General features: G+C 48.4%; 1 protein-coding gene across 1 annotated transcript in view; it reads right to left on the reverse strand.

The window, feature by feature from the left end:
- The window catches only part of TBXAS1 (thromboxane A synthase 1), a 132,877-nt gene that overhangs the window by 16,771 nt on the left and 90,579 nt on the right, over nt 1-25,527 (reverse strand). Inside the window, exon 9 of the mRNA XM_033098624.1 lies at nt 25,141-25,446. Coding sequence (XP_032954515.1) covers nt 25,141-25,446 — 306 coding nt within the window. The remainder of the gene's footprint in view (nt 1-25,140; nt 25,447-25,527) is intronic.

A 25,527-nucleotide genomic window follows, 5' to 3' on the forward strand; every position in this document is an offset into this window, starting at 1 on the left:
GGGGAGAAGGGCGGGCACTGTCACATGTCTCAGCAGCAGGCAAGTGACAAAGAAAGGACGTGCTGCTCTTGTAGTTACTAAGGACAGAATCAGGCCCAGTGGTAAGTCCCAGAGAGAGAGATGTTGGCTCACGGTAGGAAAGGTTTTCAAATGCCTAGGACATAACAGTGAACCGGGCAGGCCCCGTGCCCACTGGAGATTTCCCAAAGCTGCTCGTGAGCCTCTGAAGAGGCCTCCGTGCGGTATTCACGGATCCCTCTCCATTAGGAGGGGGACCTAGAGACCCCACGGTGTGTGCCACATCCCGACCACCTGCCCGTCCACCCAGGGACAGCCTGCGACGTTCGCAGATGCTGGGTCCCTTGGCCAGCCCGGAGGAAGGTCACAGGAAGGTGGAGAGTGATCAGCTTGCTGTTCCTCCCCCGGCCCAGCTCCCAGCTCCCTTCTTTGTGCCTCTGCAGCTCATTGATAATTCAGTCTAAAAGTCAGAGCCCAGGTCACTTACTGTTTGGGGAAATGGTAAACAAAGATAAGAGCTTTAAGCACTGGAATTTATTTTTTTATCCTCTCGGCCTAAAAGCAACTGCATGTTAAATTTAGAAGGCTGCTTCCAGACCCCTCCCGCCCTCCTGTTTCCTGCCTCCTCTTCGCGTCCATGATCTGCAAAGGGTCTCGCTGACCACTGAATCTGAAATGTGTCTGTAAAGCCCAGGAGTCTTTAGAGGCTGCCTGCCTGGATGTTTATAAAAATGTATCATCTGAGTGCCTGGGAGAAAGGGACCATTTCCTCCGAGAGCCGGCTCTGCTCACTATTTCAGCAGCAGCCATCTCTCCCCAAATATTTACCTAAATATTTACCCAAACTCCCTGCCCGGGCAGGGCTGTGGTGCTTTTGTCTCAGGTCAGGAGGCGAGATGCTCTCCAGGGAAGGAAACACATTTTCAGCAGACCACGTTACAATTTATTTACAAAGGTCTCCCCCACGCTTGGGAATCTGTAATTCAGCAGCTCTCTTTTCTATGTAGGTTAAATCCCTTTGCAACCTACTCCAAGAACCTGTAGAAATCCTTTTGTTGGCCTGGAATGCTGTTGTATTGAATATTGTTGGAAATAAATGAGCCATTGTCTGGGCTGAGAATTTTCTGGTTAGATAGAGATCTCCACTGTGATACGATTTATTGTAGCAGGGCTTGTTTTTTCTTCTGCTTTTTTTTCCTAAGCTTATTTTAAATCCCCTATTGCCTGCTCAGTGCATTTTCACATCTCAGGATGGGCAAGCTGAAAAAAAAAAAAAAAAAAAGGAAAGGAAAGGAAAAAAACCTCCTTTGCCCCAAAACCATGTTCAGAGACCTAAATGGTATGGGGTACCAGATTTTAATGAGTGCTGGGAAGTGGGGTACATCTGTCAGCCAGCTTTCGGGGAAAGGAGAGTTGACCAGTGCTCTCAGCTGGCATGTGATTGGGTGATCGGTCACAGGACGGTAACCAGAAAAGAACAGAGACTCAGAAGTTGCACGAGTTCAACGCTCGCTCCCATATTCGGATGAGGAACCACAGCCCAGAGAGGTCAGGTGATATGCTCTCACTTTTGCCCGGACAGAAATTCTCCCTGATTCCTCTTCAAAAAAAAAATTCCATTAAACTGGCTAAGCTTTCAAATATACCCAACCCTACTTAAGAGGAAGTTTTTGAAGTTAAAAAAAGTTTAAAGAACACTTCACTGCTTTTTCTCTTTTATAATTAACTCCCGAGATGTTGAATATCATGATTGGCAGGCAGAATTGGACATGGCAGGGGAGCTGTGGGGTTCGTCAGATCTAGCTGGAAGACTGTGGGCGAGTTGCCGAGCCTCATCAGTTAGCTCATCTGTAAAATGGGGAGAAAACACACCTCCAAGGGTTGTAGTGAGGAGTCCTCATAAAATGCCATCTAGGGGTTTCCTGAAGAAGCTCCGTTTGTAATTCTGATTCGGGACATGAGACGAGGAGTGTAAAGTACCAAATTTGTTTCTAAAAGTGCTATTTAGAGACCCCGTGAGTCTGTGGGAGCTGCAAGCATGGGGTCACCCCAGGAGAGAGAGAAACAATCATGCTGATGAAAATTACGAATTCAGTTGGGGCTGCCCTGGGGAGATGCCAGTGAGAAGTCCCCAGTCCTGGCATCAGAAAAGAGAAGAGGATTCTAGAAGACAAAGCATGTAGCTGAGCTGTGGCTGGTCCTCAGACCTGCCTCAACTCTGTCCTGCTCCTGGGGCGAGAATAAGGTCAAGGCCACCTGGCTACAGGCAGACACAGGTCCGGCCCAGGACCATGACGTCCACGCCACCAACCCAGCCCAGACACAGCCTTTCCTGGACCCAGGGTCGGGTTCGTCGGTGAGAGGTCTCACTGGGAACCCCCTGTGTTACTCAGTGCACCCCAGTAACTGGGTACCTGCTCACAGGGCTGAGGCTGGGTCTGCAGGTGAGAAAGGAGGGTGCAGGGGGCTTGGGCTGCCGCTGGCACTGAGCCCAGGGACTCAGGAGTCCTTCAGAGAGCAGGGGCTGCAGGGGCCTGCCTGCCAGGGGCCAGCCCTGGGCTGGCAGGAGCGGGGAAGAGCTGGCAGACACCAGGCTTCTCCACTGTGGCCTCAGGACAGACTTGTCCTGCTGACTCTCGTGGCTGTTAACCTTGAGCCCTCAAGAGTGAAGAAAAAGGGTCAAATATATGGTGATGGAAGGAGAACTGACTGTGGGTGGTGAACACACAATGTCACATAGAGATGAGGTATTATAGAAATGTACACTTGAAACCTATGTAATTTTACCAAGCAATGTCACCCCAATACATTTAATTAAAAAACAAGCGAATGACGAACCCCATTCTGCGTAGCCTGTGAGAGGAACCAGATCTGGGGCCATTCCCGGCAGGCACTTCTCACAGTCCATTTCCTTCCGACCCTCAGGGAGAGATGACTTTTCTTTGTCACGCGCCTCCCTCCGTGTGGAAACCTCGGGGCTCGCACACAGCTGATAACTTCCCTTTGCCAAGAACCGAGCAGATTGCCTCCCGGTCATCTTTTCTGATCCTCACAAGACCCCCCCCCCCTTTGCCCAGGAGGATACGGAGGTGTCTGGAGCCCAGGTAGCTTGCCCAAGGTCACCTGGCCAGGCACCTGAAGCTGGGTGTCAAACCGGCCTGTCTCCAGGGCCACCTCTTCTTACCCTCGTGGTACCACCCTCCTACCTCTTCCACCTGACGTGATTTTAGCCCTGTTCCTTTTTCTGCAGCTGGTGGCTTTTAGTGAAAAGGATTCTTTGGCAAGAATGGCTTCTCCAATGGCAAGCTAAGTACAAACAGGCCCAGACTGATGGAGCTTCCTCCCTGTTGTGGGCCCGTGTACACAAAAAAGTGTCTATCCCTTCCTCTTAGAACTGGCGGAGTGGGTTTGCATAAATAAGAATGAGGCTCTTGGGGAGAAAAGATTTTTTTTTTGTTGTTCATTAAATTTGGGGTGTCTAAATCTCAGACAGCACATGCCTCAGAGCCTTGATAGCCGATTTCTGCTCAAAGTATCTGAGACACTGCGTTCCTGCCTCAGCCTCTGCTGGGTGCAGGCTGGGCCACAGGTGCAGGGGAGCTGCTGGGGCCCAGCCGGCAAGGCTCCCGCCAGCTGGCCTGCAGGTGGTCCCCACCCGGCTTGTCAGGAGTGGCCTGGCAGACCTCCCTGCCATACTGCGTTACCAGATATGGAGGGCTCTCCTCCCTCAGGTGGGTGAGAAGGGGAGAGATAACTCCTTGCCATCCTTATTCCCACGTGTGCTCCCAAAACCTGCAGGCCAGGGAGAGAGGGTGACAGCAAGGTTTACTGCAAGGGAGACCCACGCCCTCCATCACTCCTGGCACGGGGTGGCTGATGCTCCCAGCCAAAGCCCTTCTTCTCCCCTCTCCCAATGGACTGGGCAAGCTGGGCCTGTACACCGCCAAGGCATCCAGAAAAGGCTTCAGTTAGGGGTGCCCCTCTTCGGCAGGCAGCCTCTCATGTGGACAGTCCCCCCCCCCCCCCACTCCGCCAGGCCCGATTTATGTTAACCCTTTTTTTTGCTTTTCTTATCCCTGCTATTGGGCTGTTTTTGTAATGTGGGACAAAACCCCCTGAGGGTGACCGTGGCACAGGAGGGCAAGTCACCACCCCACCCCCCCCCCGCCCCGTGAGAAAGGATTCTGTTTATGTGTTCCTATCTTTATGCTTTTATTTGATGTATTTGTTTTAGGGATCTTGCTAACAGATCCTATCTAACAGGAATGTCACCTGTCCTACACGTCTCCGTAGCCACCTCTGGGACCCCCTTGCTGTTTACAAATGGCCTCTTGCATATGCTGAGAGTCGTTTCACTGCGTATCACCTCGTGCGGGCTGCCTACCGGCTCTGTCCTAGGGGTGGGTGGAGTTGGGCAGTGCACGGCCCGGAGGGGGACAAGCCCAGCGGACGCCCGGGTGCTGAGGCTCTGATGGACGAAGCGTGGGTGCTGCGGGAACATGACGGGGCGTCATGGAGGCCACAGAATCTGCCCGGGGTGGGGGTTGCTGGGATCGGAAAGTCTTCCTAGAGAAGGTGACACTTATGCTGGAGCAGTTTTCAAAAAGCGTTTGTGTTCTTTCACACAGAAACAATGAAAGCACTTAAACAAGGTTTTGGAACAAAATTGAAACGCGTTCCATCACAGCCTCACCACTGATTGCTGTTTTCTCGGAATGCTTACTCTCTGCGGTTTGTGCCTCTGCCTCACGCCAGCCACGTCTCGGCCCATATATCGTGGCAGTGGCACGTGTTAATTACGGCAATTTGTTTTGGCCGTGGATCTTAAGGAATCGTTTGTTTCTTTTGTCTTCCGTGTCTGCTGGTCCCCGTGACGTGCGGTGTGCAAAGGCCTCACTCCATTTTCCACCCCTCCCCGCAGAGTAGTAAGGCTTCTGAAAGAGACCTAACCTTAAGGTGGGGGCAGACAGGGAGGGGTCCCTCCAGGTGCCAGAGGTGACAGGGTCACACCAGGAGGCCCTGAGGGCTGGGACTAGCTGGCTGGAGGGATTTTTGCAGGATCGTAAGTGTAGGCAGCCGGGGGTCAAGTCCGCAGGCATGGACCAGGTGGGGGTGGTAGTGGGGGCAGGGAGGGAAGCTTGGGCACCTGGGGGACAGAGAGGCAGCCCTGACGGGGTGGCAACATGCATTGCAGGGCCCTATTTCCAGGTGATGGCAGATGGGCACCCAGCGGCTCCTAGATGACCCTCACAGCCCTGCAGTGTCCAGGACAAGAGGCCCCAGAGGTCAGGCCCAGAGGGGGTGGGATGACCTCCCAGCACTACACAGCACACATGACCCCATTGCCACAACATAGAAAACAGGCCGGCTGCCCAGCCAGCCCCGCCCTCTCCAGGTGGCCACTCCCACCAGGAGGAACAGGCTGCTGGCAGCTTTCCTGCCGGAGCTGGTGCATCCTGCCCATAAAGCCTGCACCCATGTGTGTGTTTATGAAAGAGGAGTGTTGTGCTGGGACAAAACACACCCTTGCGCCCCTGGACGCCAGCTGCTGTCCTTGCAGATGGCTTCCGCAGCTCCCCTGAGGGGCAGGGAAGCAGGCGAGGGGAGATGTGGGTGCAAGCTGGGGACCGGGGAGAGAAAGCCTGGCCTGGGGGAGGGGCAGAGAGCAGAACCAGTGCCGTCTTTAGAAGAAGGGAGAGTGCCACAGCTACACTGAGTATTTATTGACCAAGTCCTGTGGGGACAGGCACAGGGTGGGTTTCACTTGTATCATTGCATTGGGTTTTTATTTTATAGATGAGAAAACGGAGGCTCAGAGGGGTTTGTGCATCAGGTCAGTAGGCAGAGAGAGGGTGCAGCCTGGCAGAAATATGTAGTGTGGACTGAGTGAAAACCCAAGTCTGCCCAATTCCAAAGGCTATGACAACACCAGGCAAAGATGAGTGAGAAAGGAAGTCTTTCTCTTCCTCATTCAAGTGGGACGTGAGAGGATATGCTCCCCACTCTGTCGGAGCGGCCCAGGGACAGTCAGTCAGAGCCAGATGCTTCCTAAGGCAGGACATCAACCCCATGAACGCTGGCGGGAGCATGTAAATGGGTCCAGCGAGATTGCTGGAATCAGCCAACAACCTCTGACATCCTTCTGAGTCCGCAGATCTTGGTAATTTGATCACTTTGTTGGTCCCTGACAGAAAATAGTTTCCTGGGGAAGTGGGATGGCAAAAGAGTGTTTTGTTGGAAGGGAAGGAAGGTAGGGAAAGTTCTGAGCTGAAAGGGAGGGGGACTCAGAGGAGCCATGCAGTGGGGGACCCAAGGGTGGCAAGGAAGGGACCCTGTGTTCCAGGGGAGCAGAATGCACGGCTGAGACCTGGGTGGCATAGTGGCTCGCTGGCAGGGCAAGGAGAGACACGTGGAAAGGACACATGTCCACTAAGATTGCTAAGATGATCTGTAGAATGGCAGTAACAGAAAGATTTGAAACAACAGCAGCAAAATAAAAATGAATGTTTCTGGAAGAATGTTCTCTGTACTGACACACGTCATCCTGTTTCATCAGCCCCACCTTAAGGGAGCAGATACGACAACTTTCCCCTTCTAACAGCTGAGGAAACTGAGGCGTAGAGTTGTGTGGTGCAGGGATTCAGCCTGGCCTTGAGGTGCGGAGTCCAACCCAGAGCCTGCGCTCTTAGCCGGCAGCCTGGCTCCACCCAGGACGGGTGACAATGAGGTTGGTAAAGGGCTGTGCGACCGGCAGATCGCCGTGAGTCTTGCTATGAGCCTCATTCCTCACTCCACCCTGAAGAGGTGGGTTGTGGCCCCTGTGTGCTGAGCCCTGGAGGGTGCAGAGAACCACCTTCTCTGCTGGCAACTCAGGCCGTAGCTGCTGGGCCTAGAGGAACCGACCGGCAAGCTCGTTCCACGGGATGGAGGGAGCCCAGTGGACTTCTCTGTGTAAATTCACTGACTACTGAGCTAATAAAAATGTTGAAAGGAGCCCCTGAATTTGGATTCTGCAAGCCAAATGAACGGTGCTATACAGCAGAGGAGGAAAAGTGGTGCTCTGGGAGACTGTGCATTTCTTTGGAATTCATCTATCCCAACTGGAAAAAAAACACCAAAAAAAAAAACAAAAACCACCACAAAACGTGTCGAGTGGGTGGCCAAGGAGAAGATCTAAAGGATAGTAAACTGAATGATTATAAGATTCCAGAAAGTTCTGTATGTGGTTTGAAAATCTAGACTTAGTATATGATAAAAATATACAAGAGTAGATGGATATCTCTTGGCGTGGTGTCTTTTTCCTGCTAGAGTACTTGTTTGCAGGCCTCTCAGCTCAGCTGCCCCCATGTCCTGATGACAGAGCATAAGAGTTACAGCAAGAAGACTTGAATTCTGTATTTGCTGTGTGACCCTGAGAATGGCACCTAACCTCTCTGAGCCTATGTTTTCTCAACTCTCAAAGGGATTTGTAATAGATACTCGACCAAGTTCATAGGTTAGGGAGAACTAATGGCAACAAATGTTTCTCTTATGTTTCTTTTACATCTCTGACAGTGCCCATCCCTGTGGCGAACATGTGGAAGATGCGCGGTACAGATCTCCTGAGCCACCAAAATAGTGAGACTAGGCTGCGGGTAGGCAGAGAGTGAGATGCTAAAGATGGAAGGGTAAGTACCAAGGTGAAATCGTTTAGATGTTGGTTGAAGTCAAGTGGATGCCATAAGCAATGATAGAATCAGTTTAGATCAGAAATGATATAAATCTTGGAAATTTTAGAAGAATGTGACATGATAACCAAATGGTACAGAGGAGTAATACAATTTTATAAAATGAAACAAAACAATGTGGATCCCAGAATGTGTACTATAACTTGGAGACCAGAAAAATGTATACGAGGAAGAGTGGTAGAATGAAACCAAAAACACGGGCTTGGGAGTTGGGAGACGTAACTGTTATTCCTAGTTCGGCCACAGATTAGTGAAATGGACGTGGAAAGTCTCTTAACTGAGCTGACATGCTTCCTCATTTATAAAATGGATTAAAAAAAAAAATTCATTCACTTTTCTGAGCTATAATGATATGGTCAAGAAAGTTTGAAAAACATAACTCTAACACCCTGGGTGCTGCCAGGAAAGCTTGAGTGTGTGGCCTGCTTCAGTTCCCCCTTTTACACTATAATCTGATTCCTTTGACTCTGCATAGGGGTAGCAAGGTCGCAGCAGTGGATGCCCTTCCCTAGACAATAGCTCCTTTCCTCTTACCAGCAAAGAGCCAGGTGTTTATCCAGTAAGAAGGTCTTAAGGTGTTTTATCAAGTAAGAATAGAGTTGCCAGATCTATCAAATAAAAATGCAAATTTCAGATAAGCAGTGAATCATTTTTGAGTATAAGTATGTCCCAGATATTGCATGAGACATACTTATACTCAAAAACGATTCATTGTTTATCAGAAATTTAAATTTAGACATCTGTATTTTATGTGGCAACCCTAGGTAAGTAATAAATACACAGCAAACTAAAGGGAAACTTTCCAAAGATTAAGACTTTTAAGTGCTCCGAACTACAAAACTTTGTGCTTTAATATGCTCATAAATTAACAGCTGTATTATATTATGCAAATTTATGTTAAGTTATTCACTATCTGTCATCATGCTCCACTAAAAATTGTATATATGACATTTTGAAAAAAATGACATCTTCTGATAAGAGTTTTGTTCTGCATTTTGGTGGCGCTGATTACTTCTGGCTCTCCTGAATGCCACGCGGCCACCATCACACAGAGCTAGGGTCTTACTGAGTGGCTCACTGGATTACTTATGGCCTAGAATCCTGAAGGACAATCCCAGTGAGTGGCCAGTGGTTGCTTTCCCTCCATTTTAATGCCTTTCAGAAAAAACAGCTTGGCGGTGAAATAACGGGAGAGAGCATCCGGACTTTTATCTGAAGTTGGCTGTTTCCCACCAATAAACACTGTGCAACATGAAGGTTAGCTTGACTGGACAAGCCAGAAGGGAGATCACTTGCTTTTTCCATCTCTCTGCCTTCCCATGTCTTGGTCATTATACACAAAGAGGGAAAAAGCAGTTTCTGCTGTTTCCTTGCTGTCGCGTTGCTGTAGAAATGTCCACCAGTTAGCTAATTTAATATTCAGAGCATAATAGAGATGCCTTATCTTCAGGCTGATCTGCTTAATATTTTAACTGCTGACTGTTGGAGGCTCCTGGTATGCCACCAGTTTGGTTTTTTTTTAATTTTAGCTTTTATATCCATATTTATATCTATCTATCTATCTATCTATCTATCTATCTATCTATCTATCTATCTATCTATCTATCTATCTATCTATCTTGTGGAATCCTGTGTGTAGAAGAAATGCCGGTGTCTGTTCTGGGTGGGAGGGGTAAAATCTTGGTAAGGGCACATTACATCCCCAAAGTGGTCCTGACAGCAGAAGTTTAGAGGAGGACAGGTAGCCAGATGGCCGTAAAGAATCTTTGAAGAATGCTGGCCCGGGCTTGGAAGACAGGCCGTTTGCAGCAGACATTACAGGGAGGAAGGCAGGTGAGGCCGATGCAATTTAAAAAGGACGCTTTGTTCATCCAGAAGAGAACATACAGATACTGAGGAAGGAGTCAAAGTGGCATGCTGGGGGTGCACTGCTCCTGCTCCCCCCACTATATAGGGGCAGTTCCTGCTCCGGGGTCGGGGGCCGGAGGGTGGGCAAGGGCTCACTGTCTACACTCGGTCTTCTGAGAGCAGGTGACAGGCTGGCAGAGCACATGGTGAAATGAGCCTGGGCCTGGGAGTCAAGTAACCACACCCAAACAGCGTGACCTTAGCTGGTCTCTGAATGTCCTTTGCCTCAGTTTCCTCATTTGTACAAGAAAGGGATTAGATTGAGTGATCCCTAAGTTTCTTTCACCTTTAACTTTTATTCATTCATTCATTCATTCAACTAACATTGAGCACCTATTATGTGCCTGGATGTGATAACAAAGAGGAGCCTGCACTCGTGGTGCCCACAGCTGAGCTTGTTTAGGGGTCGACAAGCAGAAGGGTGTCATCCCGCCCAAGAGAAGGAGAAGGAGGAGATGGTGACAGAGCTAAGGCTCCTGCTTAGGCTGCTGACTCCAGCTTTCTGAAAATGACTGAGGAAGGCAAATTCTGAGAGAGAAGAGTCTGTTGTTTTCTTGGCCACGGCTTCTCCCAGCTGAGGAGGGAGAGGCCGCTACTGACAAAGGACAAGTAGGAGGTGCTGATTTCTGGAAATTACTATCCAAGATGGAGTATCAGCAGGAACGGATTTAACCCATGGACCACTTGTCGTTCTAGCTGATCCACATGGACGTGAAGGAACTAATTACAAGAAACCTGCCTTGCGTCTCCAAAGGCTGTGAAGTTTGGGACAGGAAACAAGATTGGGAGGCATGGGGGATGTTTTTGTCTCTCCTTCCAGCTGTAGAAAAGCAAGGCAAGGATGGGCATTTAGCAGGATACGGTTTAGATGCCAGCAATGGACAGGATTAGTTTTGCTGGATTATGGCCTGGATCACCAGAAATCTCATGGAGCCTGTGTGTGTCAGGACACCCACAGCAGTGGGCTTTAAGTTAAATTTTGAGGACAGGGAGAAAAATGCTACTAGATACACTGATAAGTGACAGGTTTCCCATATGAATGATTCCCAAGGGACATACGAAACCCAAGGGACAGACAGAATGAATAGAAAAATTCCCGATATGTTGGATTTTACACAGAAAAAAATTTTTTTTATATGGAAATATTGATAGAATTTTTTTTTAAGACACTCAGGAGCAGACAAGGGGAGTGTAAATTTGTCAAATGTTAAGTGAAAAGAAACACTGTATTTCTTGGCTTAGGTTTTTTTTTTTTTTCTTTCTTTCCTTTGCTATGGACTTTTGTGTTGTGTGATCTGTTTATTGGTTGTTGAAGTACATTAATTTAGATATTCTCTTTATGGTAAAGAGTGACCCATCTTGACTTCTAGGATTTCTTAAAGTTTCTCAAAGCCGGAGAGCCAAGTAAAAATGCCATTTATCCTGATAATGTCCTTATGTACTTGGTGGGAGAGGACAGGCAGAGGTCACCCAAGAGAGGAGGAAAAATGACTTTGAGGCCCTCTCAACACATTGACTGAGACCTGGCTGTCACAGTGCTAACAAAACGGTCATAAATGTGTCCAAATGGATGCTAAAGCACTTTGGATAGTGATCTGCTCTCATAGACCAATCCACCACAGACCTAGAGTTCATTCCCAAGAGAGCACCAAGGAATGTTGGAGCTTGTAGACCTGGGTTCAACTCTAGATTCTGCTTTCACCTTGAACTAGTCACTTAATCTCTGAGTTTCAATTTCCTAATCTTTAAAATGGGGGAAAATATCAAATGGGTTGTTAGCCTTGGTTGGCCCAGCACCAGGCACAGAGCATGTGTTCGATGAATAGTAATTCTTCTTATTTCCACGATAATTATTATCAATATTGGCTGACATTGAATTCTTGATCCCCAAGAATCACTACTTGATGAAAACAAGTTGGAAATGGGGTGCTTCTGTAGAGAACATAACATCGCCAACACAGACAGCAAAGTTATAACTGACCATGGCCCACAGACTGAGAACCGGGAAGACGGACAGTACCCCCTGAAAACGGACAGGGGACCCGACCCGCAGGGAATCAAGCCCAGAAACAAAAGCGCCGAATGGTGCATGTGTTACAGAACTTGAGACATTTTCTTTCGACGTTTCTAGGCGATTTCTAATTTACATAATATTCTTGGTTAGTAGGGCCTATTCCTTTATAGAGTTAGGTCAGATTTATTTACCATATAAAAATTATGATGAATAATTACGGGGCTCCATAACTGTTTACTGTTATGATGACCATGGGGCTGGCTGCTATCGTTAGCATCTTTCAGGTCTGTCAGTCTCTAATTTGCAGCCAGGCTGGGGAATCATTAAATGAGCTTTTCAGAGAAAGGAGAGCAAGAGAGCAAGAGAAGAGGAGAGAGAGAGAGAGAGAGAGAGAGAGAGAGAGAGACCTAGACTCCAAGCAGGGCAGCCAGACACGCTCCCTGAATTCTAAGACATGGTCTGTGAGGGAAACTCCCTAGGCTCTTGTCTGTGAGCTGCTTCGAGAGATGGGGCACAGAGCAAATGACCTCTTGGGTTTGGGGCACAGAGCAGATGACCTCTTGGGTTTGGGGCACAGAGCAGATGACCTCTTGGGTTTGGGGCACAGAGCAGATGACCTCTTGGGTTTGGGGCACAGAGCAGATGACCTCTTGGGTTTGGTATCTTTCAGGCCTACAGACCAGAACCCTAAGAGGTGTTTTCTAATGGGATGAACGTTACCAGAGCAATCACTTCGAGGGGCTTGCCAGGCCTTTTTTTCTTGGCTCTGTGAATGGGCTGGGTCTGCACCAAACTTGGCCGTGTCCTTAATCATGCAACCCAAGGTCACAGTTGAAGTGAAGTTTGCATATACCTCATGGGAGTGTGGCGGTGGGTCTTCACCCTGCCTGTCGCTTAGAATGACCTGGGGGCTTTTAAAGAAGTGGGATAGCCAGGCTGCAGACCAACTAAATCAGACTCTTCCCAGAGGGATCCTAAGCAGCTGCCATTTTTAGAAGTTCTGGAAGCCACGAATGTATGAATACAAGGCTGTACTTGGGCCTTGTTTTGCATGTGGGTCCTTGGTCTGAGTGGCCACGGGGATAGAGAGAGAAACTGTTAGAAGGTCTCTAGTTGCCCGAAGTCAGATTCTGCCTAGGGGTGGGCTGGGGTCTGTTCTATGACCGTGGCCCACTGCAGCTGGAGACTCTGGGAATTTGGGAAGGCAGGCGGCCTTGCTCTGTACACCTCACAGGGGAGGAGCTGCATACAGGAGAGGTATCAGGGAGGACCCAGGCAGGAAGAGTGCCCCACGGGGTGGGAGGGCAGGCGGCCCCGTGGACGCAGGGCTGGTTCTCCAGCTCCCGACCACGTCCCAAGGACTTCTCTAACCTGAGATGAAAAAGGTCCAGCAACAGTGAACTGCTGGCCCCAGCTGGGAGAGCCGCAAACCTGGGACTCTAATAGAGACCCAGGGAAGAGAAGACAGTGATCGCTCTGCACGGCGCCACCAGCAGTGAGCAGAGGGAGAGCCAGGCTGGCCATCAGGCTGCAGGACAAATGGTTCAGATGCACGTTTCGTGCTCTCTACCAAAGATCACGATACACATGAACTACACGGAAATAAATGCAACTCGTGAAACATTCCTGGGCCGCGCAACCCAAAGAGAAAGCCTGGTGGAGAAGAACGTTCTACAAAGAACAAGACGAGGTCAGTGTCACAAAAAAGGTGAGGGAAAGCACCAAGCAGGGCGCTACACTGGAAAGCAACCCTCTGCCTCCCTGGGTCTCCATCGGAGGCGAGCTTCGCTGCTCTCCCGGCTGGGGCCAGCCGTTATCTGCTGCTGGACCTTTTTCATCTCAGCTTAGAAAAGTCTTTGGGATGTGGTCGGGAGCTGGAGGCAGAGAGCAGCCCTGGGGCACGGTGTTTCCGTGTGTGGAATGTTGGTGTCAGGGCGGAAGCCGCCCGTGTCTTGCGAAGAGAATTCATAAACGTGGAGAATGGACTGTGACAAAGTCATGCAATGAGGGCAAAAGGCCACAGCAAACCCAGGAATACTTATCCTTAGGGCCAAAGATGGTGCCGGCAGAGGAGACCACACCATGAGGGTGTGTGTCCCCATCCGCCTGGACAGTGGGCATTTTCTCAATGCCATAAAAGTACGGTGCCAACATAGCCTCAGGTCCCCACCCCCGTCACAGCCCCGAAGCCCCCCTCTGTAGAAGTGGTAGCGCTGACCCTGACCCGCCTGTCAGGGAGGACACTACAGTGTTGAGGGTGTTTCAGAGTCACGGGATCACTGAATGTTGAGACGATGCTGAAAAGAACAGGAGATGTGTGCTCCAGTCCATGCCAGGCCCCTTCTTTGTGCATAACCTCCGACAAGTTCTTTATCTTCTCAAAGCCTCTGTGACGGTTGGTCTTTTGCGTCAACTTGGTCAGGCCATCGTACCCAGTTACTGCACCAAGTGCTACTCTCGGTGTTGCTATGAAGGAATCCTGTAGGTGTGTGTGGTTGCGATCTCCGATCAGTGCACTTGAAATGACGGATAATGTGGATAAGCGTCATCTAATCAGTTGAGAGCAAACTCTGAGGCGGGACGGGGAAGGCGACATGCTGCCTCAAGGTTGCAGCCTCGAGTCCTGCCGGAGTGCCCAGCTCCCTGGCCTGCCCTGCAGAATTTGGACTTGGCCAGTGCCCACCATAAACAAGTCAACTCCTTAACATCTGTCTCTCCTGTTGCTTCTCCTCTGGCACCCCTAACTAATGCAGCCTTCTTTCCCCACTGATTAAATGGGGATGGCGATAGTTCCTACCATGTGAAGTTATTGTGAGGATCAAGTTAACACTTATGTGGAAAGCACCTCGCTTAGGACCTTTCACAGAAACACTCAATCGTCATTTTCACTGGCAGCAGAGAAGTCTAGTCTAATACCTCCCTTTCACAGATTAGGAAACTGAGGCACAGAGAGGGGATGACAGTAGCAGGTGTATGCATGTTGGTACTGTGGACAGCATTGTACCTGAATCCCATCACTAATTCTCACGACAGCCTTAGAAGCTGCAAGGTACACTGTTGTTACCCGATTTCACAGACAGGAAAACTGAGGAACAAAGAGATTATGCCAGTCATCCTTGTCACACCACCAGTGAGTGGCAGCCCAGTGCCTCCACGTGCGCTATTGGCAGGGCTGGGACTAGCACCCAGTTCTTGGGCCTCCTCTTTTAGGTGGCAGTTCTCCTTGGTCAGATAGAAGTGTAGGTTTGGTCTGAGTGTGACTGGGGACCCGTCCCTAAGCAAGAGCTTCTTAACTCTGCTACCGGCCAGCTGTCTGTCAGAGCAAGAGGCAGTGCCTGTCCCCAGGGAGGGGTGAGAACTGCCTCCAGGGATTGGGACCTCAAACACAGTGAGTGACGAGGCAAGCATACCTCATTGTGCCATTTTCATGAAAAAGTTTGTCCTTTTTCCAGAACCACCCTCCCTTTTCCTCAGCCACTTGAACTGGTTTCTCATTGAGTTCAAGTTCTTGCGTATAGCTAAGGGGTGAGGAGTTTATCCTCTTCCTTCCAGCCTTAAATTACTAATTAAAATGTCTTGGAGACTAAGCCCATTGCCAGAAGAGCCTGGGTGGCTTTCTAAAGCTTCTTGTTCTTAACCAGAGGGAAGTTGATCCTCTTCTCATCTTTATAATAAGGATTCTTTTTTGCAGGGTATCCGTTTTACGCTTCCTACAGCTCTGGCCCCAGTTTGGTCCCAGCAGGGGGAGGCCAGTAGAGTTTAATTACATTCCTCCTATAGGGAACATTCAAGGAATGAGGCTTTGAAAAACAACTTACGCTACCAAAAAGAAAAATAATCAAATTAAGCGAGTGAGAAACAGGCATTGCCTTTTGTGTCCTAGAGACCAAATCTAAATATTTAAATTTTAAAGACAGAATTCTAAGTGCTTAACTTTATAAACCTTACACATTGCAATTCATAGGGGAGTCAAACATCCTTTCTGATCTGGAATATTCATATGCCTGGACTAACAGGCTCATGCGGTTGATATTTTCACACATACCATATTCAGCTATAAAACATAACGCTTTAAAAAAAACCCCTAAACGCACACAGACACACACACACACTTATACACACATACATCGACACCCCCCAACACAAAACATAATCCTGCCCACAGTCCTGGGGCAAAACAGACTTACCAGAAAACTTAGGGTAAATTAAATGTCTGGACCACAAGTAAACATTTTAGAAAGGTCTCATAGTCTCTACTGATTTCCCAATGTTTCTTCTTCCTTCCGTCTCTGAAATGCCCAGTGACCGGCTGTTAGTGAGCAGGGAAGTAGCTCCCCTCCCCCGACCCTGGGCAGAAGCTGTTAATTTCCTGACGGCTTGTAGACAAATACCATGAACTGTGAGAGGAGTAGACAAAGGCCAGTAGGTGGGCAATTAGCAAGGGCTGATTTCAATTCCATGTAGGAAGACTTATCAAGGAAAATGGCGGGATGATAAGTAGTAAGTGCCCTGTTCCTGGGAGCATCCAAGCAGAGCGGCATGATCTCTCTGATATCTGTCCTGGATGGGATGGCCCCTAAGATCCCCTCGGAGTCTGAGGGTCCAGGTTCCCTCCTTTCCTTGGCATGAGTTTCTGGGCATGAACTGGTGTGTGTGAAGTGCCCTGCGGGAGCCTTGTGGCAGCACAATGGTAGGGCCATAGGGACTGCTGAGTGCTGCCATCACCTGCCTCTAGCAACCTCAGCAGTGGCCTTTGACTCCAGGCTAACCTTTCTTCCAGGATGCAGTAACCATGTATTTTCTCCCGTGCGTCTCCCTCCACTTCACCACCTTCAGTTTGCTTTCCCCTAGTCTCCAGTTGAAAAAGAAGGTGTGAACTTCCCCTCATTCACTCATTCATTCATTCAGCACCTATTCCTCGCAAGCCTCCTACGTGCCAGGCCCTGTTGGAGGCCCTGGGCTTTCCCTGTGTGCCGAGCAGATGAGCGTCCCTGTGGGGACTGGCGTATACCGCCCCTGCCAAGTGTGGTGGCATTTTAATGATGGGTAATGTGCTGAAACAAAGGAAGGACCTCCTAATGGTGAAATTTTAATATGAGTGATGGGATGATGGAAAGTTTTCAGGAAGTAGGAGTCTTTAAATTTGCACCAGCTGATACCATCCTGTTCCACTGATGTAAAAGTGGTTCTGGTCAACTGAGTCCAGTGACTTTTTTTTTTAAGTGTGTGTTTATTCTTTTATTCTAAAAGCTAATTGTTGGGGATAAAACCCATACTTTTGATGTTTTAAGGACCCATCACGTGAACAATAGTTAAATAAATGAACCATTCAGTTGAGAAACTAGCTTCATGCCAAGTGGACCCACAAATGCCAAGCTTCACCTGGGACGTTCACTTTCCCAAGTTTATTTTTAATTCATGCTTTTGTGGATTGACGTGAACCGACCCCACCAGCTTATTTGCTTAGCAAAGCTCGGCCTCTCTGGAGGCCCAGATATTGAGAAGAAAATACTCTGAGTTGCCCTAGGAAAGGCACCAAATATATGCCGATCGGTGTGGCCCACTCCCAAAAGGAACATCTTTTTGCAGGTCACCTCTCCCTCTGCTGTGACAGAACTGCTCTGCAGGGACTCCAGGGGGAGGGGGACTCCGAGCATTGATCGCTATAAATTACAAGTGCTGAAGTGCTACACTTGATTAAGCCCGTGGCCCAGAAACACACCTGCACGTTCTTCCTGCTCTTCAACCCACCTCCCACTTGACCACCTCCACTGCACACGTACAGGGTGTCACTGTGCAAATTCATAGGTTTCTGGGACGGCCAGTGGCCCCAAGTGGGCAGGGGCTCGGGGGGGGGGGAGCAGGGAAGCCTCTGTGTCCCTCTGGATCTCGGGGACAGAGCCAGAACCAGGAGCAAGACGAGGAAATAGTGCTGCAAACATGGAAGAGAAGAGAGAAGAGAGAAATCTAAGAACAGGGGCCAGATGAGAAGGGAGAGGAAAGAGAAGAAGAGGCCTAGGGTTGTGGCTGCCACTGCCGAGGCCCCGGGGAGCAGTTCAAAGTCCAGGAGTTTCAGGTTCCCCAATGGTCACGTGCGCTGGGCTTTGGATGTCCCCTTGTGATGTGGAAGAGTTTGGACCCCTGGGCTGTGGCAGAGGAAGATCAGTACTGAGCAGCACACATTCACGGCACAGATGGCCCCGGAGAGGCACAGTCCACCTGCCTGCAGGTGTCCCCAAGAAAACAATGGGTAGGTGACATGCATCACAAAGACTGTTCTGTGTGTCTAATAATCATATGGGCAATTGGAAATAGGGGCTCCACCACCTGGTCGATCCAGGGTGACTGGTCACTCTGCTTTGGGGAGAGAAATACCTCATATTCTATCTTCCTTCTTCCTTCCTGGAGTTCGTGCTTTGGTAACAGGGCCACCACTCCTAGCTTCCAAGCTTGAGTTCTCAAGGTATACCCAGAGAGGCCCTTCCTTGTGGGCTGTCAAAATGTCTCTGCTCTGGTATTCATTGTTGGGGTGCCAGGGAAGGGTGAGGGAGTCTACTTCTTTGGGTCAGACACTTCCAGAATGAAGGACGGGAAGTGGGCAAGTGTGGGGACAGAGCCCCAAAAAGCAGTTTCCAGGCTCTCGGCCTCACATAGAAAGGTGCTGGCTCAGGTAGTAAATGGCCATCGACTGTGATCAAATGGCCATCAGCTGTGGCTAGTTGGCCGTCAGCTGTAACCAGTGAGCCATTGGGCACTAATATAACTGCCGTGGCTAGGCTAGCAGAAAAGGGGGAGCTAGCAAGGAGATGGTGGCTGAGTCTGCAAGCGGCACAGTGAGGGTTGAGAATTGTGTGGCTCTTGTTTCCTGTGTCTCCAATCCAGCCGCCAGCGAGAGTATAGTGGTATGACTCCCCTATCTGTAGCTCCGTGGGTGTTCCTTTTTGGCCTCACCATGTCCTGCGTTCTTGTGTGGGGAGCGGGAGCAGAGACCCCGCCTGACCCCCGCACAACACATGGCGAAGTCGGCGGGATCCCCTGCACTACAGCAAGTTGGACACATTTCAAGGTTCCCCCACTGCAGCTCCTGCTCGTGCCGTGAGAACAGCACAGAGTTTGCTGTAGGCTCCCAGGAAAACAGCCTCAGGGAGCTCTCTGACCACAGTACTTTGACAGGGCCTCTCAACTGGCGCCTAAAGCTGCCATGCACACGATACAATAGGGCCCCTGTCTGTACGTGCACCCTGAGAGAGGGCTCCGGTGGCCATCTTCATCTGTCTTGAAAATGACCTGAAATGAACTCAAGAGCTCTTCCCTAGCTTCCACCCTGGGGAAAATTGTTTAAGGAAGCTCGATCATTTGAAGGTCACGGGCAATACACTTGTAAAGCCGCACGCAGGACTGCGAAATTCCCCCACCCTTTTATCTCTCACTCAGTAGCATGACAGTGGCTTCGTTATTTTTGGATTAATTTTGCGACTGTTTTACTAACGAAAGGTAAATCATTGCAGCACATCACTACTTGAACTATCCCTAGCACTAATGACTTGCTCCGTACATCACAACGAAGAGAGACGCAGGATTCAGGGTTTAGAACTTGGCTGGTCACGGTGAGGGCCATGGCCCAGCCCAGCCGCCTCCATGTCTCCTAGGAGCTTGCTGGAAAGGCAGACTCTCAGGCCCGGCCCCAGACCCACTGCGTCAGAACCTGCGTTGTAACCAGATACCCACATTGGACTTTGAGCCGGTCTTGCACTCTGTGGCCACTAAGCTCACCCGCCTGAAGTCGCAGTTCTTCTCTTTGTTTTATAGTTCAACGTTAGGGCTGGAAGTTGTTCTTTGTTCCTACCTCTTTCTTTGTTCCTCAGTTCCTTCAATATGACTAATGGGCGTTCCTCGCTGATTTGTGTTCTATTGACCTGTTGTGGGATCTAGAGGAAATGAACCATTACTGTCCTGAGTGGCAGGGGAACACGTGAACTGAGCTCCCCTAAAATGTGGGATAGCACGACCCGAGCAGACTTAGGTCAAGGGGTGCAACCCTTCCCAATGGGGAAAAACTCATTTCCAGTTTTTCCCTTGAATCTTAAAGTCAACTATGTCCTATGCCCCGTATGAACATAACCCAGAAAATTCACCCTGGGTGGGATCCAAACGGGGAGACATGTTTTGTTTTTTTTCCCCATAGTGAGGATACATTTGTGTTAAGCTGTTCGCACTTTTTCAACAAATCCTCCCCCTATGACAAAGGACGTGTATTTATGAAACAGCTAGCTGGAGGCAAATGGCTTCTTTATTTTACATGTAGCCACAGAATATGCTTTTTTCTTTTGAGATCTTCTGGCTGCTTCAAGGAACAAATCCTGAACCTTGCTCACATTAGCAGCATGAGCTAATCAGCTGAAATACCCAGCATGGAATGTGCTTTTATCCTTAAGAGAAAAAGAGTAAGTTCTATTTTAATTAGATATTTATAATGGTTACAAAGCAGCTCTTCCAGAGAAGTTTTAAGAATTTGGCCTTCCTTCTAAGGCATAACTGTGTTCAAATTATCCTAAAGAGAGGCTGTATCAATCTAGTCCAATTTGTGATTTACAACGGCGTTCTGCACAGATTTATAACAATAATTAAGCAGAAGGAAAATGGGTCATAAATTTGGGCTGGCACAGTCCAGCACCAAAGAGAAAAAAAGAGAATGGTTTAGCCAGATCAAAAGTCAATAATTTCAACATAAAGTGCTAAAGCTATAGCAAAAACAATTTATGTGGAAAGAAGTTGTGTTTTTTCCTCTTATCCTTTTCAAAATTAGATATTGGAGAACACAATAAAGCATCCACATTACAAAGATCTTATTAAGTAATTGGTGTGCTCTCTCCATTTTACGAGTGGTACGAGTGGAACAAATCTTACCTTCTCCTCAACTCCTGAATTTAATGAACATACCTCCCCTTCAATATGACTAAGAAAACATGGGGAAAAGAAAGAGCTCTCCAAGAGATTGGGTGACTTGAGAAAGAAGGTTTTTAAGCTGAATTTTGGTGGTAGAACGAGAGGAGGGGAAGCCAGACAAAATTCCAAAGCCAGATGATTTGGAAGAAAACATGTGGCTTATGATGACACAGCCTAGAGGCATGAATTATAAAAATGGATTATAAGCGTGTTATAAGCTAAAACAGAAATCTATACCCCAAAAGGAGAAAAGAAATCAAGGCCATTTGGGTCAAAACAGGCGGTGAGAGAGGGGGTAGTACCAGACAGAATGTGTGAGTTGTAAAATGTGTACAAGATAATACCCAACAGTGAAGGAGGACCTTGGAGTATCCTTATACATGCCAAAAGTTCATTTCTGCTAAAAGTGAGCACCTGAATTACTGCCTTTCCCCTCTGACAATGTCACCTCTTGACTGTGGGGAAGGATGCACGAACGCCACCTGTCAGTCCGGACTTCATGCTAACCAATAAGGAAGCAGTGACTGGCTCTGTGGAAATTACAGGTCACTTGGTATGCAGTGGCCACATCGTTTACAAGAAGGACAGAGCAAGCCACACACATCATTTAGAAGCACACACACAAAAAAAAGAGCAGGCAGTACGAGGCAGACTTACACCTCTGACTTTGGAAACGGTAGTTTTTAAATGTTCAGGGGAAAGGTGAGTGTGATTGTTTAACAAGCAATTTGAAAGTGGGAGCTTTTAATCTGTGGACCACAGATTCTGGGTACATGGTGGACACACTGTTTTCTGGCCACCCAGCAGCCATTCATCCACTCCCAGTAACAGGTTAGGGGATGTAGCAGGGGCAACGCGAAGAGAGAAAGGGGGGTGGAAGAACAGACAGCACCCCTATCTCGGGGTAGCTTCCTCGGTCTGAGCTAAGGGGACGCAAGAGCATTCAGCTGTGTCTGAGACTGAAATTTTAAACTGGACCAGACTGGTCTGGACTTTTTCATGCCTGAAAGGGACCAGAGACTTTTGAGATCTGTCCGAGGTCTCATCAAGGAAAGAGAACAGAGATTTGTCAGAGCACATTTAAAAGAAATCATCGGAGAAAACACAAGATGATTCCATGTGGAAAGCGAACAACCGGGGTCCCAGTGCCAGAGTTTGAACCCCTGCATCAAGCCCTACTGTGTCGACTTTGCTAATATGTGAGCCGTCAACAACCTGAGCCAGTCTGGTTTGAATGTTTTAGCCCTGTCAACAGAAAGAATCCTAACCAATACAGCGCACCTACATGTACACTCTTTTTCTTGAGGAGAGGGACAGAGCTTTCCTCAGATTCTCGTAGGGCGTTGCTGTAAAAGGATGTGACTCGGAAAAGGAAGTCCAGAGCTCAAATCCTGCAATCTCATGACAAAAAAAAAAAAGGAAAGCCACCTGATGAGCTGTGTGGGACTCAACAGGGACATCGTGGAAGACGACTCTTGGGTGTAGTGTCTGGAGCCCAAGTCTGGCATGAACTGGCACACAAGAAATATTTGTCAAATGGAAACCGGCAGGAAATTATAACAAGTCATACTTTACATGCAAATTTTCAGGAAAATATCTAATGTGTGAATATATAATCTGCGCCTCCCTGTCCTGACAGATGGCCTATATTAACAGAACTCTGATTATAGTAAAAAAAAAAAAAAAAAGGAAAAAAAGAGAACCTACGATATTCATTGAGTGCTTACCATATGCAAGGCTATATAACTCTTAACACTATTGTGACTACCCAATTTATTTTCTAGGAAAGATACCCTCCATGTATTCCTGTTTCTCAGAAACAGTCCCAGTTGTTACCTAGAGAAAGAAAACTACCTGGGAGGCTTGCATCCTGGGGCAGGGCTTCCTCTATTCTAAGAAACAAAGGACCCTCAGAGTCAAAAGCTGTATTCTCAAAGTGGACCTGGGGACCACCGGCATCAAAATCCCCGGGGATGGTAATTTTTAAAATACAGGTTCCTCAACCCTGGCCAAACTTATGGAATCAGAATCTTGAAGGGTGGGGCTCTGGGATCTGCATTTTAAATGGTCTTCCCAGATGGTTTTATTTTATGTACACTAAAGTTTGAAAAACTTTACCTACTAAAATCTGGGGGTTTTTTTGCCGTGGGCTCTCAGTGCTTTGCAACATTCTGCATAGCCCGGCAACAGGTGGTCCTTGGGGAAAGAAGCCCCCATCCTAAGTTGGGGTGATTTGAAGGAGGCCAGGGTTTGGTAAGAGGCCATGGTCAGTGAAGGCCCTGTCCTTCACTGAGGGGAGGAAGCCCATGGAAACACTCCCTGTGTCCTCCCGGGAGACGAACACAGCCAGATGTAGTTATGATGTAGCTGGCGGGAAAGACTTCTAGAGCCCCGTGCTGTCTGCAGGTCACCACACGTTCTAGACGTGACTAACTGCTGCTTTCTATTGCCCGCGGGTCTTACTTGGAAAGGAGGTCTTGTTTTAGTAGATGTAAGTTCTCGTTTTTCAATTGGCCATGAAATACCCTGAAGGTGAAATCATGACTGCTACCTGTTAGAACTGTTGTCCCCTCTCTAAGTCGCTGCCACATCTGCCAACGGCTGGGGCGCTCACTCAGTGCGTAAGTCTTGCGTGTGACCAGCCTTGTCTGCCTTCCAGGGACAGCAGCAGGAGCTGCTTCTGGGAGGCGTTCTCCCAAGCTCTCAGTCGTACAACCTGAGCGTGATCGACTCCGGGTGAATTGATGGACTTAACCCCATCCGTGTCGTCATTCCCCTGGCCCACAGTGGTGGCTTCAAGAATGGGCAGTGACCCAAGCGTTCCCATCAGCGTGCACCAGCGTGCACGACTCGCTGAGACGTTGGGGCCACAGACGCTCTTTTCTCCATTGGTTCTGAGCAAGGAAGCCTGTAAACATTCTTGGAAGGCTGCGTGGGGCTTCGAGAGAAAAGCACAGCCCAGAACGAGGCCAGGACTAAGGAAGCATAGGCTGGGACCTGAGCACATCGCTGAGGCCTGGAGAAAGGTTTGCCTGCAGCCACACCTACTCCTGAGCTGCTCAATTATCTGTACTAAAAAGCTCCCCATTTTTCTTAAATCAGTTTTGTTTGGGCTTTTGTTACCCGCCAGCAGATATATCTTAATAGAGATGCCCTTTGGCTCCCGTGATTTCTCTTGTAGTAACATACCTCCATCATCTTCGGTCCCTCCTTCTCCCCCTTTTCAATGATGAAAACCACACAACTACCAATCAGATAGGATATGCTAGGTGGTGGGAGCGGGTAGCAGGGTGATTTGGATTCACGGCTTGTTGAGACTTCGTGCCCAAGGAATATCGATTCATGGATCAATGTCAACCTGGAGCGAAGCCCTGTCCTGTTCAACATTTTAATCAATGACTTGGATGAAATAGGAGACATGCTTAGCAAGTCTCAGATGACACAAAGCTGGAGGAATTGCTAATATGACAGATGGCAGAATCAAGATTCAACATTATTTTGACTGACTTGAGCAATAATAAGGATAAATATAAACTCTTGCATCGAGGCTCAACAAATCAATTGTACAAGTAGGGGATTGGAGAGTCCTGGCTTGGCAGTTGTCATAGCATCATGGAACTTTCGGTTGAGACAATTAGTAGCACAGTTAATGCATTGGCAAAAAAGTCTAATGTCGTATTTATTTTCTTGGTGGGATGAAAAAGTGGAATTTTCTGGGAAGCAGTTTTCAGTTCAATATAATGAAAAAAAAAATTCTAATCGTTCCAATAACAGAACAGGGCTACCTCCCAAAATTGTGAATGTAATAATTATATCAGAATGTAATAGAAAGGATTCTATTATGGTGGTCTTCCTTTTAAAGCACAAATTTAAACCCTGATTTTCTTCAACAACTCGTAAGTCAAAGCACTACACACATACACATCCAGACAAAAATGGTGTGATAAAGTCGCCTAACTCAGCACCCTTGAAAGTTTGCTTCAAATCTGACAAGGAGGGACCTCATTTAGAAGGAATATCCAGAATCTGGATTTGGTACCGACGGGCCCTGTTTCACCTGAGTCCATTGATGGACCTCCTTCTTTGTGTTCACCCAGTCTTCACTCCTGCTTTTGATTGGCCCATCCTTATACCCACTCCTGCCTTCCAATTGGGCTCCATTTTCTGGATCCGATCTGCCCCCCTGAGCATAGTGACATAACAGAGCACTAGGAAACATATCTCCTGCCCCCTCCCTGACATTTGACCCTGACTCACAAGCCAGGCCTGGTTTCATGGACCACTCCAAACAATGTAGACATGTGCACAATTTTACTTTTCTTCCTTTTTTTTTTTCCTCTGTTCTGAACACTCCATTTTATTTGCTAACCCAGAGAGATGAAGGTGGGCAGTGGCCCTCTTTCATTTTATAAAATTAGAATGTGTTTTTAACAAGGCAGTTATTAAAAATAAGTTTCACTTCGATGAACACACAAAATCAGTTGTTGTGTGGGTTTCACACGGACCCCTGGACCCAACTTTACTCACGTATTTCTCGTTGAAACGGTCCACTTCTGTCAGAAGCTTCTCTTGGCAGTCAGGGTTGGTGGCCAGGAGGTAGGTGGCGAAAGAGAGTGTGTTGGTGACGATCTCGTAGCCAGCAATGAGGAAGAGGAAGGCCTGGCCCACAACTTCATCCACAGTCAAAGGCTTGGACAGGAGTCTGGGCTGGGAAGGATTCACTGAGCAGCCGGTGGAGGAGAAGACTTGTCTGACAATGTCAAAGCTCTCCACGCCCACGGAGGGGGCAGAATGTCGGGCATCCAGGACCAGTTGGAGGAAGTCTCTCTGCCTCTAAGGGACAAAAGAAGAAAATGTACATTTTGACCCGAGGGTTGCATAAGTGGGGCTTGGAGCACAACAGAAGACAGGCAC

The sequence above is a fragment of the Rhinolophus ferrumequinum genome, chromosome 26 (genome assembly GCF_004115265.2).
Source record: "Rhinolophus ferrumequinum isolate MPI-CBG mRhiFer1 chromosome 26, mRhiFer1_v1.p, whole genome shotgun sequence".
NCBI lineage: Eukaryota > Metazoa > Chordata > Mammalia > Chiroptera > Rhinolophidae > Rhinolophus > Rhinolophus ferrumequinum.